Source organism: Vanessa cardui, chromosome 13, assembly GCF_905220365.1.
Source record: "Vanessa cardui chromosome 13, ilVanCard2.1, whole genome shotgun sequence".
NCBI lineage: Eukaryota > Metazoa > Arthropoda > Insecta > Lepidoptera > Nymphalidae > Vanessa > Vanessa cardui.
Window position 1 is genome coordinate 13,264,800 of NC_061135.1, and position 20,351 is coordinate 13,285,150.

Genomic DNA, 20,351 nt, shown 5'->3' on the forward strand with positions numbered 1-20,351 from the left:
AACGATATTATAATATGTTTATATATTTAATGTTAATATCAAATTTATTGATAGAAAAGCTGCAGCAATATTTTTATCGTTTTATAATAATGAAAAATGTAAAAGTATATCCCTATGAATGCTTAAAATAAAACTAAGGATTAGATAGAGTGATTCGAGAGGAAGGTTTTATAATACATGGACAATACAGTAAACAAACACTGATAATTTTAGAAGTTTCTAATGTGATGTCGTAAATAATGTGTTTATTTAAGCTTATATTGCAAACTACATATGTATGTATTGTCTTATGATTGAAAAACTGTGAACTTTGTACAGCATTCTGTTGCATATTTAGTATCAGCATTACACCTACGAAGGCGGGGCGGATTCCTAGTTTTATATATTACTATTATTATTCAAGATATTATGAATAAATTAGAAAATAACAACAGTAAATAAAGTGTTTATATATCCAATTAAACGTTTAGTCGTCAACCTTAACGACATACTAATCGCGGTTTCAATTAACTAACACGAGGAAAAGTATAATCAAACCGCATTAGGGGACGGTTTTTGTCAAAACAAATATTTGTCGTAAATTTCAAACAACCTAGTTTTTGCTAATTAGTTTCATTACACTCATCGTGTGACACAATAACAACGCTTTACCTTGTTTTGTGGTTCCGTAACTACAGATTAAAGTAACGAGCTTCGAGTCAATAAAAATCTACAAGCAATCAAATATGAAGCTTTTTTGTTAATAAATATTTATTTTGACGACCTCCATGGTCGAATAGTGTGTACCCCGGTTATTCATGGGTACGCCACTCTGAGGTCCCGGATTCAATTCCCGGCCAAGTCGATGTAGAAAGCTCATTAGTTTTCTATATAGCATTGGGTCTGGGTGTTGCCCCCCCCCACTTTCCATCACGTGGGGGCAGCGCGTAATGCCTTTTTCCATAACTCAAGTGCTTTAGCTACTTACATTGGGATCATCAATATTTATTATTTAATTATTATTTTGTTCTTCAATAAACTTGTGCGAAGTCTAAATACATCATTAAAGTTTATGATGATGACGTTCGTACAAGTTTCATCACAATGAAACATATTAAAATTACGTCTGTAGATATAATTGTGTATGTTATTACTAAGTCGAATACCAATTTAGAGCACAGTGTCTAAGTGTAATTTCAAACCTCCCGGGGCCAACTAAGATTAAGTACCAAAACTCCCCTCATTGTGTAATTTAACTCTGAATTCAAATCTTTAAATTGTTTGCTTTAAGATAGCTCGAAATATTGATAATATTAAATTATTTTACTTTAATAAATGTGTCATGACAACTCTTAAATCATTATAGTGTATCTATATCCACTATGCCAATTAAAATGGCTTAATAAAAAATTCAGACTAGTTGCTTGTCCAATATATTATCGGTAATATATACGATTGCTTTGAAAGCTTATATGAGCTATTAATAATTACAATTATTAATCGTTAAATGTTAAATGTATACTACAAAACCTTCGTCTAGATACACACACATTCAAATCATTAACATTACATACATATACGTATACACACACAGACAAGCAACTTATCGAAATTGAAACTAAATATTACGAATAAAGCTATCCTTTTAGAGGCACATAATTTTTAATCATTGTAATGTACATGTACATGAGTCGAGATGGCCCAGTGGTTCCAATGCGTGCATCTTAACCGATGATTGCGGGTTCAAACCCAGGCAAGCACCACTGTTTCATGTGCTTAATTTGTCTTTATAATTCATCTCGTGCTCAGCGGTGAAGGAAAACATCGTGAGGAAACCTGCATGTGACAAATTTCATAGAAATTCTGCCACATGTGTATTCCACCAACCCGCATTGGAACAGCGTGGTGGAATATGTTCCAAACCTTCTCCTCAAAGGGAGAGGAGGCCTTTAGCCCAGCAGTGGGAATTTACAGGCTGTTGTTGTTTGTTGTTGTATACATATATACGTATACACACAAGCAATTTATTGAAATTGAAACTAAATATTACGAATAAAGCTATCCTTTTAGAGGCACATAATTTTTAATCATTGTAATGTACATACGAAATCATTTCCTTTCATAAGTAACTATGGAAGTAGGAAAAAATTATGAAACAAATATCAATATTATGAAGTTGAATTTGTTATAAAAAAAAGCTAATCTACTGAAGAGTAGCAATTTGATTCGAAAAATTCCCGCGATAGATAGACCGTTTATTGAGGACGGCTATAACTCCGCGCGATCACCCCTAGGAGCAGAGCAGTTATCGTAAACGTCAAGCGATCTTGCAAACTAACACTCTGTACGCGAAGCGGGAACCTCGACGTGCTATAAATTCTCTTTAAATATAAACGGCTTTAGTGCTAACTTCCCCACTGATTTGCCTCGTTTTGTCATTGATTTAATGTTCCAAGTAAAAGACATACTTCTGTTTGACTGTTAATAACTTTTATACGTAATTATGAAATTTATCTATACGTAGTGTGTGTATATTCCACCAACCCGCATTGGAACAGCGTGGTGGAATATGTTCCAAACCTTCTCCTCGAAAGGGAGAGGAGGCCTTTAGCCCAGCAGTAGGAATTTACAGGCTGTTGTTGTGTTGTTGTGTTGTGAATGCGTGTACACTAGATACTGGAACTGTAAGATTTCTTTCCAATCAAACAGACAACCTTAAGAGCTTAATTATTTATTTATAATTTATTGCTCCAACACTTAGTGCAACATTATACCTAAGGATTAACATTTAAAAGTTGCATGAATGCAAAAGGCGGCCTTATCACTTGATGTTATGTTCCTTGTGCCTCTAATAGTTCTCTCACCCTTCACAGTGGAACACAACAACACTAAATTGCTACCTACCCAGACGGGCTTGTGGAAAGCCGTTAGGGCTTTGTACAAGCCCTAAGTAAGATTAACTGTTATCATTTTAAAACAAATTAAAATGTACTTTACGCTTTCACAAGAAGCTTTGAATCATCGTTTTACAGAATTGTACATACGTTATGTATCTCTAAATCTACCACCGGTTTGGACCGTAAACTCTTCCAAGAAAAACCGACAAGAAGCTCACTCAAGTTACTCTTTTCCGACATTTGTAATACAAATTTACTTTTATTTTCCGAATTTAAGAATTTCATTTTGCGTCATCAGATCGTCATCAGAGTTATGTTTTTTGTGATTGATTCTTTTGAATTTCGAAATCACATATGTTTATATGTTAGGAAAATAAGTATGTATTATTTAAAATCGCGGTCAACATAATACACATCAGTGTATTAGAAATAATAAGGAAAAAAGGTTATTTTACATGTGAGGAATCATCCGCGTCAGTTATTTGTAAAATATTAAATTATTATTCGGAATCACAAGTATAAAGAACCCAGCGCGGTCGTTGAACTCACTGCACATCTATCACTCCCATTGTCTGCTCGTGCGAATGTCAGCTATGTCATTATCTAGTCTGAATTAGTAGTTTATGAGTTCAGACGTGCAAACATACATAGGTCAAAGTTCAACAAACACGTAAAAATATATTAACAAAGATATCGCTAGACTCTTGATATATATCAATTCTTTTTTTAAATACTTCAAAAGTTAACGATCTTACTAACATACTTTCATTAGCAATTACAAAATTGAGTCATCTCTTTCGGCCATCTTTTATTTTACGTGCGAAAGAGAAGGACACGTTATCGTTTAACTGATTATCCTCAAACAACGTTTTTAGAGCCTATTCAAATCACTGGAGAAGTAAAAGTTAAGATGTACGCATTCTATCCGCTGGGGTAACCGGCAAAATTCGTATCAATAATCTACAAATAATTAAATTGGAGTGTCTGTTTGTAATATTAAAATAGCCCTTTTTACTCAATGCACACGGTATATATACCAAAACAGTTTTTTTTTACAATTTTTGTATTACTATCTGTCTGTTTGTTCCGGTTAATCTATGGAACGGCTGGACCTATTTTGACAAATTTCCACTGGCAGGTAACTGATATAATAGGGAATAAATTAGACTACAATAATATATTTTTTTGTAATATTCAAGGGCGTACAAGGTCGCGGGCACAGCTACTGTCATATAATTGGAAGATGAAGAGATCTTGAATAATATACAGATGCTCGAATATTATAAAATTTATACTTGAAAAAAAATGCCTTTAGATTGTTACACAGTTTATATTATAATAAACATAGATCTATTGCTATACGAAACACGCCATTAAAAAAACCCAGGCAGCATATCATACATACACATGTCATATTTTAGCCATTTTATACAAATCTTCAGTTAACCTAAACCGTCCTCATGAATCACTGGGCATTGGTTAAAGCCGTATGAAATTGTTCCCAAAGACTAGGGACTTTGCTTTATAATATAGTGGTTCCCGTTGATACATTGATAGGCGCACTTACCTCGGGTTCATTGATAAGTTTCCGGTGATGTTCGTGACTTGGTACCGTAGATCTCTTGTGGACATTGTGGTGAGATAATAAGTAGTATCCTTTGAGGGCACCGATCTGGAACAAAGGATGAAAGTATTAAAATTTTGGATACATGTAATTTATATTTGATACATGGCATGATGTTAAGCAGCATCATCGCTTATATACAGCAGTGCTGGAAATATTAATAATTCCTTAAATCGCCAATGCCACACATGGATACTAAGACGCTAAGTATCTTATCCTGTTAGTTGTACACTGGGTCACTCACTCTTTCAACAAGAACAAAAGAATTCTAAATGTTGCTATTTGACAGGATAAAATGAGAGATTTTATTTTTTAACTATTTCTTTACACATTTTGTATTGCATTACGATATTATATATTTGGAAATTAATTAACTATGTATGCATTTGCAGGATTACCTATAGATTTAAAGCTAGGTACTAAATTAATATGTACTTATCAGACATAAAAAGGTTTTAGTTAATGGTGCTATAATCCTGTTAGTGTTAAGTTCAATGTGCATAAATACTAATCTACTCATAAAGGCAGAAGTAATCAGGTCAATTTATGGGTATAAATTTATATCACCTATATTCATGTTTACTTTTAGAAACGAGGCTGTGAATGTTCTATATTCGAACACGCTTATGTCTAGAACTATAAACCAAATTTGACATAAAACAGCCTGTAAATTTCCCGATGCTGGGCTAAGGCCTCCTCTCACTTTGAGGAGAAGGTTTGGAACATATTCCATCACGCTGTTCCAATGCGGGTTGGTAGAATACACATGTGGCAGAATTTCTATGAAATTAGTCAGATGCAGGTTTCCTCACGATCTTTTCACGAGATGAATTATAAAGAAAAATTAAAGAGCCTAGATAGCCCAGTGGTTAGAACGCGTATATTAACCGATGATTGCGGGTCCAAACCCAGGCAAGCACCACTGAATATTAATGTGCTTAATTTGTCTTTGTCTTTATAATATTAATATTAATTTAAATAATTGTATTTAATTCACATGACTTTGTATTTTTTAAATGTTAAAAAGAGAAACTACTGAGTTTCATGCCGGTTCTTCTCTCGGTAGAATCTACTTTCCGAACCATGGGTAGCTGCACTTAATTGTAAAATGACGATTCAAAAGTGCTTGTAAAAGCCTACTTGAATAAAGTTTATTTTGATTTGATTTGATAAATTTGACATATTTAAAATAAAATAATCTTAAGAAGGACTTATATCTGAACACTTAGTGCTCGTAGAATCGTCAATAATGTAAAAAGCATCAGAAAAGTGTCGTGTAATATATATTCAATTGAAGTCGCAATTTCGATGCGAATAAAAAGATAATTATCTCGGACACGACAAATTTAAAAGGAACATTTCAACTAGCAATAAAACAGTGAGCAATAAAAGGAACGATAGAGTCTCTAGTCTTCAGATAATGAAATTGGCAGATCTGGAAACGACTTGAAGCTGTCAATTATTCAATTCAGACGAAACGAATCTACGTCAATTGGCAGGGTTTCATCTTCATTATTAATTAACATCGAGATTACGAGATTAAAGCTCAGTCACCAATGCGTCTTGGATATATTTTCGCATAGCTCAGTATTGGTTAATATATTTTAATAGTTAATGGCTCTTAAATATCTCGTCACTGGATTAAGGCTTTCTCTTCTCTTTGGAAGAAGTAGCTTGTTCTAAAACGCTGTTCAAGTGTAAGTAATTGATATTCTTCCATCAAACGGGAATACTTCGAATTGTTGTATTCCGGTTTAAAAACTGAGTGTACCAGTGCGACTTGAGCATATTTGCTCTCAAGGTCGATGGCAAATTTGACATAAGGATTGATTAATATTTCATACAGATATTGATATGGGCGATGGTCTGATCACTTAACATATAATTTTAGCTCAGTATATGTTAAAAGATCTATTCTAAAATCCTCGTGTTTTGACCACAGGCCAGTTTATCTCCTAATGTTATTTAGTAGTTCTTATCATAGCTTTCTGGTACAAGTCGCTAAAATAACTTGAAGTGGGGCCAAGTTTAACTAGAAATCAAAATCAAAAATCAAAATCAAAGTATACTTTATTCAAGTGGGCTTTTACAAGCACTTTTGAATCGTCATTTAACAATTAAGTGAAGCTACCACCGGTTCGGAAAGTAGATTCTACCGAGAAGAACCGGCAAAAAACTCAGTAGTTACTCTTTTTCAACATTTAAAAAAATACAGTCATGTTAGTTAATTTTTAAGTTAATACAATTATTAAATTAATATATCCTGCCTGGAAGTCAACAGGCAGTTTAACTAGTATTAATAGAATAAATTTATTTGAAATACCTACAACAACAACAACAACAACCTGTTATTTCCCACTGCTGGGCTAAGGCCTCCTCTCTTTTTTAAGGAGACTGTTTGGAACATATTCCACCAGGCTATTCCAATACGGGTTGGTGGAAAGCACATGTGGCAGAACTTCTATGAAATTAGACACATATAGGTTTCCTCACGAAGTTTTCCTTCACCGCCGAGCACGAGATGAATTATAAACACAAACTAAGCACATGGATATTCAGCGGTGCTCGCTTGGGTTTGAACATGAATCATCAGTTAAGATGCACGCATTCTAACCACTGGACCATCTCTCTCAAAAACACTTATAAAGGTTACAATAATAAAAATCGGTCTTGAAAATCGCCCATGGAGTCAATCAAAATCAAAATCACATTTTGTTTCCATTTCAAAAGACTCACACAGATATTCGAAAGGTCATTCCGACATACATGTAAAGTAACACCAAATTTATACCAATTAACAAGAAGTATGCTTTATAATCAAAAGACGACAAGCAGAATTGCATCCAGTCTAAACCCGACCTTAATCCCTCGGGATTTCAAACATAAGTTAATTAAGCTGAGCCGTTTGTTTAACAAAATAGGAAAAACATTTGGAATTTTGTCTTTGTATTGGTAGATTATCTTTAATAGGCCTTTTTTGATAAAATACGGTTTTTCAATTTAATGCAAAATTTTGGACATCAATATTTGGAAGAAATCGTTCCTTTCCTTCTAAGCTATTGTATCCATTGAAATAACGTTAAGAATCTTTTAAACGTCAATTTTGATAGATTCTGACATTCTATACACGATATAATTATATTGATAATACCCTACAATTTCTCTCTAGTTAGTTTCTAAACTATTATCCGATACGACGAACCAAACTACTCCCTAATTCAAATATATATCGAAATTTAAAATATATATAATACAACCTTCTTGCTTGGAATAAGCAACGCCTATTTCAGCAATAAATGACACGGCAAGAAATTAGTGACTACTTAAATTATCTTAGACAGAATTTTCTTTTTCAAAGAAAATAATAATAATTAAATTAACAAATAGTGTGAACATCAAGTGCAAATATGGCATAAATATGAAGTAAACATGTACGAGTGGTTACATGGGAGTGAGTGAACAAAATTTGAAAAACAAGGCAATTTATTTAGAAAGTTCGGTACAGAGAGAGCTGTCGTAAAATATATATTTTTGTCACTTTGGCGTTCACGCAGGAATTTTACGCTCGAGTGGAACTAAACTCTATTACCTTTATTGGTTCAATAAAGTCCCCGTAAAGATGCGTAGCATTCGCGATAATGTTCAAAGGAACTTACACCGTATATCAAATGTGGTTAGAGTTAAAACTGTTTGGATATCAAAAGGCAGTTGATACGCGCGATTGTTGACCTTTTCTTCTTATATTTAAAATATATAATGGCTTGTTTGTACTTCACTTTACATCGAATATTTATACGATACTATGAATATCTTTAGTGAGATCTTTAAGCGAAAACAAGCAAATCGAATCGAAATAAAGTAGTTGCTCTTATAGGTGGTTAAAGCTCAGTAGATATTACTTGTGACGTATGCAAACGATTACTATATTTAGTGTATTAAACTTTTTAATACCAGCAAATTTAAAACTAGACCCGTTTCAACTGGAAAACTAGTTTTAACTAAACAACTTGGTATAATTATGGATACACTTTTTTTGTTTCTCTTTGCCTTTTTCCGTTTTTGTAATTTTCTCCAGAAGTTTAGAAATTTTAACAAGGTTACGTTTTCTTATTTTCGTGTTAAACTCTGTAACGAATTTCTTCCCTACATTTCTATCACTGGACTATTATCTGACTAAAACTAAACTTTTATAAGATATCACGTGAACACGTAAATACCAAACCACAAATAGTAGGTAAAAACCCGGGGAAGCACCAGAAAACTATGACTTTAATATTTGTTTATAATTCATTTCGTGCTTGGGAGGAAAAAAATCTTGGGAAAACCTGCATCTGTGAAATAAAATCCGACCAAATGGAAGCACCGCGTTGAAATAATCTCCAAATCATATCCTCGAGAGAAAATAAGCCAATACCGTGTTTGGTTGTTTGATAAAATAGTTCCACTGAATGAAAATTTTGATGTTATACCGAATATCGTATGAGTTTTGTTTCAAGACTATCGTGCTGGAGATCAGAAATGCCGTTTGTTGTAATAGGTTTGATATCAAATTTGGCCTTTTTAAACTAGGTTACAAGAGGTCAGAATTCAAACTCAAGTATTCCATAGTCCGTGCGAGTCGATCTGACCTCGTAAGCCAATATGCTTGCATGAATTCATCATGCGATATTGCGCTTTATTGACACACATACTGCAGTGTTTCATGATTAAATTTGTTTATCAAATATTGTTTACATCACAACTTTAGGAAAGTGAATTAAATATTAGAAATCTTACCGATTTACGAAGTTAACCGAAAATCTGATTATGATTAACAAATGGCAAAAATGTCACTATCTCTACTTCTATACTAATATTGTAAAGATGTAAAGTCTGTTTGTTTGTATGTAGCTTCAAATAAATAATCCATATCCATCTATACTATAAATATATATATACTATAAATCAATCCAAATTGTATAATAATCTTCTCACAACAGTCATATGGAATGTTAACGAATCTCTTACTTTACCAAAAAGCACGATTAACAAATAACGTTATTAACTATGATATTGTAACGTTACTTCGTTAAATTATTAATAATTTAATCCCAATAATCCGATGTAAATAAAACCAATAATAAATGTACCTGATCGGCTATGATTTGTGACGTAAACAATTATATGATGCATAAATTAATTAAGCAACATTTATTTTATAATCATTGTTTTTAGTCGAAACATTGTCAGCTTAATGGATTAATGAAAATTCAATTATCGATTTTGAACAAAGTTGAAAATATGGACGAAGTTTGAGTAACATAAGTGAGTCGCGTCGATTCAGCACGTATTGAAAGAGTATAATTATTATACGTAAGTTAATCTATTGGACCTGGGTTTGATGCTGCAATATGCGGCAGTCATTTACGTGACACAACTACTGGCCTATCGCAGCAACAAGCAAAATTGACGCAAATCTTCTCTCCACTAAATTTAAAAAATCTATAAGTCCTACCTCAGCCTTTTTAGATTTTTTTAAGCTGTGTGTTGATAGTTAGGTCAAATAATTAAAAAAAATATTTGCAATTTTTGAACTAACTTTGTTTATGAATTAAAGTTTTGGGCACAGTTTCCCAAATCATGACCATCTTTAATTAAATCCGGCATAACGTACGACAGTCAAGAACTAGAGGAATTATTAGTTCGGCTAACAAATTAGATCCCAGCCAGGGTTGCCATTTCGCGTCTGTTAATTTGCCGTACAAATTAATATCTATGGTTCAGACCCTCGTCATATGTACCCTCGTCTTGGGAATTGATGCAGCTACCTCGGATTTGTACAAGACAAGTATAGATTAAGTACTTTGATTTCAGCGTCACGAAATAGCGCATGGGAGTTATCTGACTAACGCTTAATTATATATGAGATTACATCACAGCATGTGTCAAATCGTCCGTCTATTTACGGACAAATTTATGTTCGAATAGTTTTCGCCGCATGCTAGAGGAAGGTACGTAGGTTTTAATTCAATCTTGCTTCGTATATATTTTTGTTTTTTAAGTATTTAGATTTATAGCATACGAAATATAGTTCGTCATAGATAAACACATAAAAAGGTGCAACTTTGTAAAAGAACATTTTAAATTTCGAATGTCAACCATTTTTACTATTGATTTATAAAAGGGAATCAACTCCGTTCCCTAAAATTCCATTAAATTAGCATTGCTTATTATTTCTTCTGTCAACTTTAAATAAACCAGAACACGTGACAGCTGTCGCTCTATTTTATGTTAAGAAAAAACATTATATATGTAAACAAAGTCCAAAATATACTATACAAGTGTGTATGCTACATCGTACATCGTATCCCTAGCCTGATCCGTGCTGTTCACTGAATATCTGCACGCTAATGTGATACTGAAGACGACAATCCCATCTCCGGGGTGTCTGTGGACTCAGCGGAGAATAAGAAAACATTATTACATTTTACTCCAAGCTAAGTGGCTTAGTCGGGTTCTTATACAACCCTTATATGTTATTTCTAATTTTAAAGTCAACGTCCTTATATAAATGCTCGAATCGTTCGAATTTTAAACAGCGTCTTTTTTTTTAATTAAGATCGCTGGTTATTTAAATGACAAGTGGACTTTACTACTCATAAATATTAGCACACCAGCACCAGCTTTAAAAATTAAGTTTTACCTTCCATGTACCTTTAATTAAACGAGCTCAAACTCAAACTTCTTTATTCAATATAGAAGCATTACGCTTACTTATTGAAGGTCAAATGTAACGCTATCACTACCGCTAACATCGGTTCGGAAAAAGAAACAACATCACAAGAGAAGAACCGGCAAAAGAAAGTTAGCGAGTCTTTTTTGTCAAATTAATTAAATACATATTGTATATGAATTGAAACAGCCAGGAGGATCGTTTCATTCCCAAGGCTCAAAAACTCTTCAAACCAGAACACAATTATGCAGTTTACCGGTGGACTACGTCACGAGTACATTATACTTAACTTATATACTATTATACTAACCTAACCTGTCCATACCTAGTAGCAAGTACTAGAACAGTCTTGGAAGAACGCTTGCCTTGATACCTATTCACTTTTGTCTTGAAGATAGCGGGATTATAATGGGCAGGATAAACAGACGCCGGAAGGATTAGTCGGTACGTTGATGACGTAACTCCCACAACGTCTAGCAGTTCTATAGAGGAAGGTAAGTCACGTAATTCCTTGAACACTTAATAGTTGTATTACGTAATTTATAATAATGTTCCTTAATTTTAGTTATTCTGTTGCCACTCGCATTTGTGCGAAAATTATAATTTATGTTTAAAGTAAATATATTAAACTAGTATTCGCCCGCGGCTTCGATCGCGTATAAATTTATTGGTTTTCATGTGTTAGACAACAACAACAGCCTGTAAATTCCTACTGCTGGGCTGAAGGCCTCCTCTCTCTTTGAGGAGAAGGTTTCGAACATATTCCACCACGCTGTTCCAATGCGGGTTGGTGGAATACACATGTGGGAGAATTTCTATGAAATTTGTCACATGCAGGTTTCCTCACGATGTTTTTCTTCACTGCTGAGCACGAGATGAATTATAAAGACAAATTAAGCACATGAATCAGCGGTGCTTGCCTGGGTTTGAACCGCAATCATTGGTTAAGATGCACGCGTTCTAACCACTATGCCATCTCGACTCACTGGGCCATCTCGACTCGACTTTGTGTTAGACAAAAAAGTAATATGTCCTTTCTTAGAGTTCAAGTTTGCTTCACACCAAATTTCATCAAATTCGGTTCAGCGGTTTGCTCGTGAAAGAACGACAGGCACAGATAGAGTTACTTCCATATTTATAATATTAATAGACTGTTAAATGGGATCTAGCAAAAAGCGCTTTTTTAAATAGCTTTTATGTAAACCATCTATTAGAATCAGATTACATACTTTTTTCACAAAAAAACCACAGCACGCTTTGATGAAATATAATTAGTACCATTCTTTCTACCTTCATCGAAGTCGGCTTTGATGTAATCTAGTCAATAACCATAAAATATCCTTCTTAAATAAAGTTAATGTTGTATGTATATAAAATTAGAATCACTAATTAGTAAGACTAACTTAATAATTCCACTAGAATACTAAAAAAGCAGTCTAATGCGAGCCAGAGAAATGAGTGTTTCATATTATAGGGGTTTGAATAAATTACTGAAACTAAATTAAAGTTGAGCCAATGTAACATGAGCTCCCATTTGATGTAGTTTATACGATGTTGTGTTAAATATAAGGTGGACAGTAATGTATTCATATACTAAAACATACAACGTTGTCTACGATTTTCCTACAATATTTCCATCATAACAAAACTGCTAGATGTTCTCGTGTTTATAATATTTTAATTTCTTAAATCATATTTACATGCTTGTAAAGTAAAAGCCGTCTGTGAACAAAATTACTCATTTATGACCACAGCATAGAAAATACAGTAAAACGACGCTTTATATCATTTAGAAATTCAGAAGGATTATGGATCTCTGTGAATCATTAAAATGTTTCGACGTAGTTGTAGATATATTTCTTGTACTTTGTTTTAGGGATGCATTCACTATAGAAGGGGACTGATCACGCCGTCTTTTTTCTGTTGTGTGCTGTTACTGCTGACCCTATTGGCCTTAACAGAAACACAGGTTGGGAGAAGTAGCAGAATTATAATAAGAGAAACAGAAATATGGAAGAGTCCCAAAAAGTTTGTTCTACGAAAATCATGCGCCCTAATTTTGAGGGTATTCTTGGTATCCTAAGATACGTGAGGAATCCCATAGGCGTTAGCCTTGAGCAACCAAACGTTTAAGAAGATCTGGTAACCTTAAGGGATATTCATATTTTAGACCCCATATTTATGACAGCGCGTTGACGCTGTTTAGAGTGGAGTTTCTACTTTTGGCAACTCGTTTGATAATCTAACTACCTAGAATATTATTCAGACAAATCTGAAAAGGAAATACCGATAAAAAAGTATAATCTAAGTTATAAAAGTTACTTACGATCAACAGCCGAAGTAAAGCAGCGTGTTTAAAATGTAGTCGTAAATCTTACTAGAATTTATCTTCCAATATTCCTCGGGGGCGTCGTGATATTGATCTCGGTCGGTTATTCAATCGGGCTCTAATGCATCAAACTGTAACGTACCGCCTTAATATATGGGATACTTGATGGATGCACAGAAATTGAAGTCTGTTTTCGAAATATTTATTTATGACACATGCCTTAGGGTTTCCGGTAAAAGTAAATATGCGATTTCCATTTTATGTGAAAGGGCTTCCCCAGGCCGCGGAAATCGAAGGAGCACTCTGACGGAATTCTAAGTGATAGGTGCGTCCATTCACACTTAGTCAGCCAATGGCGTGATGACATGAAACCAATTCACCTACAAAAGTATTGTCTGAAACGTTCGTCCGGTCGAAGTCTGGCCGTAAAGGCTGGCAAATCTTTTATCTTTTTGCAGAATACTACTGATATACATACTTATTTATGTGTGCGTGTAGTGTATGTACAGTAACATCCTGTAAATTTCACACTGTTGGGCTAAGGCCTCCACTCCCATAAAGGAGAGGGTTCAGAACGTATTCCACCACGCTGGTCCAATGCGGATTGGTGGAATGTGGCAGAATATCGATGGATATTTATGTATTTGTGTGCATATCTTTGTTTTAAATAATATATAGTTTCATTAATTTTGTCACATATTATTTTAACTATATTGTAACTATTAGATATATAAAAATAAAATTTAACTTTGGTTGCTAATGTCTATACTATGTGTGGCAGCACTGTTATCTATGGCTGTTCGTCGTTGTAACTAAGTGTTCTTGCTGTGAATAAATAAGTTTTCTTAGCGTGATTAAAGAATCGTTTTTAATTGAAACCCATAAACCATCAGTAACGAACAAACAAATAGAAACCAAGACAACAAATTCATTCGTGTAAAGCTATCCGCTATAGCTACGACGGAACAGCAGACAAAATTATATGTACTTACATTAAAAGTGTACCATGTCGAAGACATGAAGTTAGGATATCCTACATGAAGTGAACAAACTCGAATATGATGTACATAATATTCAAACGACTCAAGTTTTTTATAGTCGACGTCATACAGTCACATCATACAATTGCAGTTTGTTTTACTGTATTTGAACATATGTTGGCAGATGTCGATGCAGTTTTCATCTTCATATATTAGTACTAAAAGTTAAGATAGATAATTTTTTTAAAAGATATTTCAAATTATGAAACGGATTTGATGCGGCTTTTTTAAATAGATAGAATGATTCAGGAGAAATATTTTTGTGTATAATACATAAAAGAAATACACAATATATCAAAGGAACACTGATCATTTTAGAAGTACCTAATGTGATGTCGTAAATAAACAAATTCTGTAGTCCATTTGGTATCAGTATTGCACCCGTGCGAAGCCAGGCGGGTCGCTAGTTGATATATAATTATCACACCCTAATCGAAGTAAAAGACTACTTCAACCGGTTCCAACATGCAATCGAGAGTCGAGATGGCCCAGTGGTTAGAACGCGTGCATCTCAACCGATGATTGCGGGTTCAAACCCAGGCAAGCACCGCTGATTCATGTGCCTAATTTGTCTTTATAATTCATCTCGTGCTCAGCGGTGAAGGAAAACATCGTGAGGAAACCTGCATATGACAAATTTCATAGAAATTCTGCCACATGTGTATTCCACCAACCCGCATTGGAACAGCGTGGTGGAATACGTTCCAAACCTTCTCTTCAAAGGAAGAGGAGGACTTTAGCACAGCAGTGGGAATTTATAGGCTGTTTTTGTTGTTGTTGTTGAACATGCAATCAAATCTTCGAATCAAATCAACATTAATCAAGTGTTCTAATTCGCATTTAGTAACGCAACACCTTATTTAGTGACCACTGTCTCACCAGATGCGTCACTCCGTTGCGGTTCTCGTGCAGTGTTTAACAAGATGCTGCGTGTAAGGTCAAGATTACACAGGGAGTTCAGATCTAAATTACATCGTGACGTCAGCGTTACTAGTAATTTCCTTGAGATTTGACTTGATTTGTAACAGGATATTGCGCTGTATAATACAGTCTGTTGTTTACGAGATACGTATTTTAGGTGATTTCTATTTCTCAGAGCGTTGTCAAAAGTGACAAAACTCATGTTAGCTATTGTCACTATGTATTATTACTAATAAATAACAAAATAACTTAACAACTTATTTAAATAAGTTTGGAAGTATACCAAACCCAATAGAAACAGATACGAATCGTGATAAAAAGAAAATTTATCCCCAAACATATACATAAAAATCAAAAGAGAACTTTTATGAAGTCGGGTAAAATCAGAACATCATTTCTTCCGAAAAAAGGGAGTCTTCGACGCGTCTTTCTCCCACCGCAAAGTTGTAATTAAATGATTTATAAACGAGAACAAAGAAAATGGAGAAGTTTCTCTATATTAAGAACTTTCTTGGACTTTTGCATGTATAAGTTTACATGTTCTAGGTAACCCGATGAATATATATTATACGTACACATGAAGAGAGCACTGGGTTTCGAGCGATTAAAGTAATCATAACTGGTGTTTAAATTTAGCTGAATTTAATTTAGCGTCGCAACATTCCTTGAATATAATGACTGAAGTTCTATCACCCTGATCCGGTACCATACAGGTGAGATCGACATATACTGGTTTGACCACTTGTTCTTGACATCACTGTTAAATGAATCTATCTGTATTGTACAGATAGAGACAAGGTCAAGACTGTAGAAAACATGAATTAATATATTTTCCTCTTACATTACATAATGATCCACCAACCCGCATTGGAACAGCGTAGTGGAATATGTTCCAAACCCTCACCTTAATGGAAGAGGAGGCCTTAGCCGAGCAGTAGGTTATTTACAGACTGTTACTTTACTTTACTTTTACTTGTACATAATGATTATAGCTGACCAATTTACAAAATAATTCACTGTACACAATATCACTAGTTCGGAAATAGAATCCTTGGGTCTAAGAAGAACCGGCGAGAGAAACTCAGCAGAACACTTACATTATAAATTCAACATTTGAACCCAAAATCTTCTCTGAAGATCGACGTGATTTATCTACTGGGACATTTCACCTGTCAAATTATAGATTATATGGAAATTAAATTATAAAATGTTCTAAATGAATACAATACCCACGAGGTATAAAATAATAAAGTAATTTGTTTCGATATCCAAGTAAAATGATATTGCGTTATCCCCGTCGCCTAGTGACAAATCCTTGGTGGGATCGACTGTATATTTCGTACAATAAAATAAAAAACCTTACGTTTTTGTATCCCGAGTATCTTGTACGAATGTTCTCGAAGTTTTCCTTTTCATTTACAAATTCTGTTTTACATTCGAACGATTAATTAAATAAATATTTCCTACGATCTATTCTAATTTCGAAAATATATAAAAACGCAGGAAAGGTTTTTGATTTTATTTTATAACTAGCGACCCGGCTTCGCACTGGTGCAATACTGATACTAAATATAGTACATAATTTGTTGATTGACAACATCACATTAGAAACTTCTAAAGTTATCAGTGTATCTTTACTATATTGTCCACGTATTATATACAAAAACCTTCCTTTCCAATCACTCTATAACAAAAAACCGCATCAAAATCCATTGCGTAGTTATAAAGATTTAAGTATACAAAGGGATATAGGGACAGAGAAAGCGACTTTGTTTTATCCTATGAAGTCATTAATTGATTTGATTTTCAGTTGCTGCTAATGAATGTAAATATGACTTCAAAATGTCCGTTGAATCTGGTAAGTTAAATATAAAATCATAGTAAAATATAATTTCAAGACGTAATCAAAATAAATTCTAAGACATTCGTAAATTCTTTAACGTGTACGTTTCTTTGAAATCACTTTTCGAAATATAAAAAAAACGTTTTAACGAGTTAACCTATTTCGTGATTTTTTTTATTTATTTCAAAAGGCGCTACGGCCTAATTCCGCTCGGCTAAGGCAAGCCACGCAACACGAGCTCGATAAAAAACAGGACGTTTACTTTATAACACCATAAAAGAACCGCATTTGTGGGTAAACTAGCCGTACCCCGGGACTCTATTCGCGTCATATTTATTTTTTCCATAGACCGGTTTAGTTTCCTTGTGAGAAAACAAATAGACGAAATTTCTTTAACATTTTAAGTTTTTGATGCCACTACTATGAATCGATAACATAATTGAAGTAATTTATTTTTTAATATAAACTTTAACAAAAACAGCAGCAACAGCCTGTAAATTTCCCACTGCTGGGGTAAGGCCTCCTCTTCCATTAAGGAGAGGGTTTGGAACATATTCCACCACGCTGTTCCAATGCGGGTTGGTGGAATGCACATGTGGCAGAATTTCGATGAAATTAGACACAGGCAGGTTTCCTCACGATGTCTTCCTTCACCGCCGAGCACGAGATGAATTGTAAACACAAATTAAGCACATGGTTTAGATGCACGCGTTCTAACCACTGGGCCATCTCAGCTACTAAACTTACTTAATTTACTTAAAAGCCAATGATCACTTTCGGCAATGGACAACGGCACTGTAAGAAATATAAACAAATCTTCTTCTTCTTCCTTGTTCTTAACACTTAAGAACAGAGTAGCTTCTCCTTTTTTATGACGGTCTAACTGATGAATGAAATTCGCGTACAGAGGCAAATAACAATACTCGGTATTGTTGTGTTCCGGTCTGAAGGGTGAGTGAGCCAGTGTAACTACAGGCACAAGGGACATAACATCTTAGTTTCCAAGGTTGGTGGCGCATAGACGATTTAAGGAATACTTAATATTTCTTACAGCGTCATTGTCTATGGGCGATGGTGACCACTTACCATCAGGTGGCCCATATGCTCGTCTGCCAACCTATACAATAAAAAAAAACCTAAATACATGAAGTAATGGGGTTTAATGAATAACAGGAGGTATATTTAAAGCAAATACACCGGGTTTAATCTCATTAATGTCATTTTGAATAGATGATACAAAGAAATAAAAAAGTGGGTAGGTAGGCGCTCGTGGGGTGACAGAGGTATCGCCCCACGAGCGTCTATACCAAACGAAGTGTACTCGTATTTCTTCATCTTGTTAATGACACTCGAAAGCGGCATTCTGCGTCCTCATCTCACATAGTGGCGTGAATAAGTTACGTGGAAAAAAGTATTTTCCCCCTTGTTTTGTAAGAGGACCTACATGAACACACGATATACAACAGCAGTAAAAGAACAACGAGCCATATCGTAAGCTATTTACGACTTTATGCCATACACTGAAGAATTATTATCGAAGAACAGGCAGATAACAAATGGACGATAAGTTGTTTACTGTACGTGTGCTCAAATCGTGAATAAATTATAAATTTTCATCGTGTACGTATAACGGCTAGACGAAATTCGAGTGTAAAAAAGTAGCTTAATTTTTAAATTTCGAATACATTAAAACGTCAAAATTAAATATCGATTTATACAGACATTTACGATTAATAAATCATTATTAAATTTAATTAGCCGTATCTAAAAATACTGTTGTCTATAATTGTAATAATATTTTAAGTAGTGATAGTGACAACAGTTAGTATACAACATTTATAACAGAAGCGTATATCATTTTTCACAACACTACCGACTAGAAGCGAATGACACGTTGATTGGACCAATCACGACAGAATATAGGAAGTGACACTTCGCAGCGCGTGAACGCTCACCTTTGGACCTATGACTGCACAGCGTCATTTAGTTTTTACCGGCAAAGAGGTTACGAGTGCGACAATATCAAAGGCGGCCCTTACACGGAGAGCTCTTTGCATTAGCCGACGCGATAAATTACTCGCAACGCTGAAATCCATTTAAAAACTTCGACAAGTGTACAAAAAATGATTCATTAAAATTCACAAATTAAATTTTGTTTTTATTTACGTTCTATATTTAAAAAATCTTATTTTGAATACATTTTTCGTACATTAATTTGTTTCTTAATGTGTTAATGCTTTGGTCGACATTACTGTGAGAGATTTGAAATAAGAATACTCTTAGTTTCTTCTCGAAATACTTTTATAACTTGCTCAAATCAAAATAAAAATATTCCCTAGAATGTTTGTGTACATTATGGAATTAAACGTAAAGCTACCGGTAATTTTAATAATCATACCGTTCGTTACTGTTCATTCGATTAATACCGTTCATTTTGGGTCTTATTTCATACAGAACCTATGGCAGAATATCTCTGGGCGGTTGTGACTACTTACAATCTGGTGGGTCATTTGCTTGTGTGCGGTGCAACCTACCTACCTATATCAAAATATCTGATCACTGATTTAAAATTCATTTATTTTCTTCCACTGTAATCCACTTATACACATCAATTTCAATATTTTTTTGGTATAACTTGCCTTATACTCATACTAATAGATATACACGACTAGTATAATATAATTATATCTCCGTGTTTAAGGTAAAGCAAAGGAACGTACGAAGATGCAATGAATGTTAAAATGAACGAACGACCGAATGGAAATGTCATGTAATCATCTACATTTTTTCAACGCTCTAGTTGAATAAAAACCAGGTGCGAATAAAAAAGGTATTGATATTGTACACCGAACGAAATCCGATCGGCCATTCGATGCAAACGGAAATAAAAGAGCAATTTTCGCGTTTCATTCGTTCAAAATAAAATAAAAAAAAATAAAAGCCGCGGCCGGTTTCCTTTTTGCCCTTTTTAAGGGTACATTCATTTTTAAATGCCTTTCTAATTAA

The 20,351-nt window shown here is 34.1% G+C and overlaps 1 protein-coding gene across 5 annotated transcripts in view; it reads right to left on the bottom strand.

Moving 5' to 3' along the window:
• The window catches only part of LOC124534735 (furin-like protease 2), a 285,263-nt gene that overhangs the window by 26,226 nt on the left and 238,686 nt on the right, over window positions 1-20,351 (bottom strand). For all 5 annotated transcript variants that reach the window (XM_047110726.1, XM_047110727.1, XM_047110725.1 and 2 more), the window contains one exon: window positions 4,444-4,548. In XM_047110726.1, the coding sequence (XP_046966682.1) occupies window positions 4,444-4,548 (105 nt within the window). The remainder of the gene's footprint in view (window positions 1-4,443; window positions 4,549-20,351) is intronic.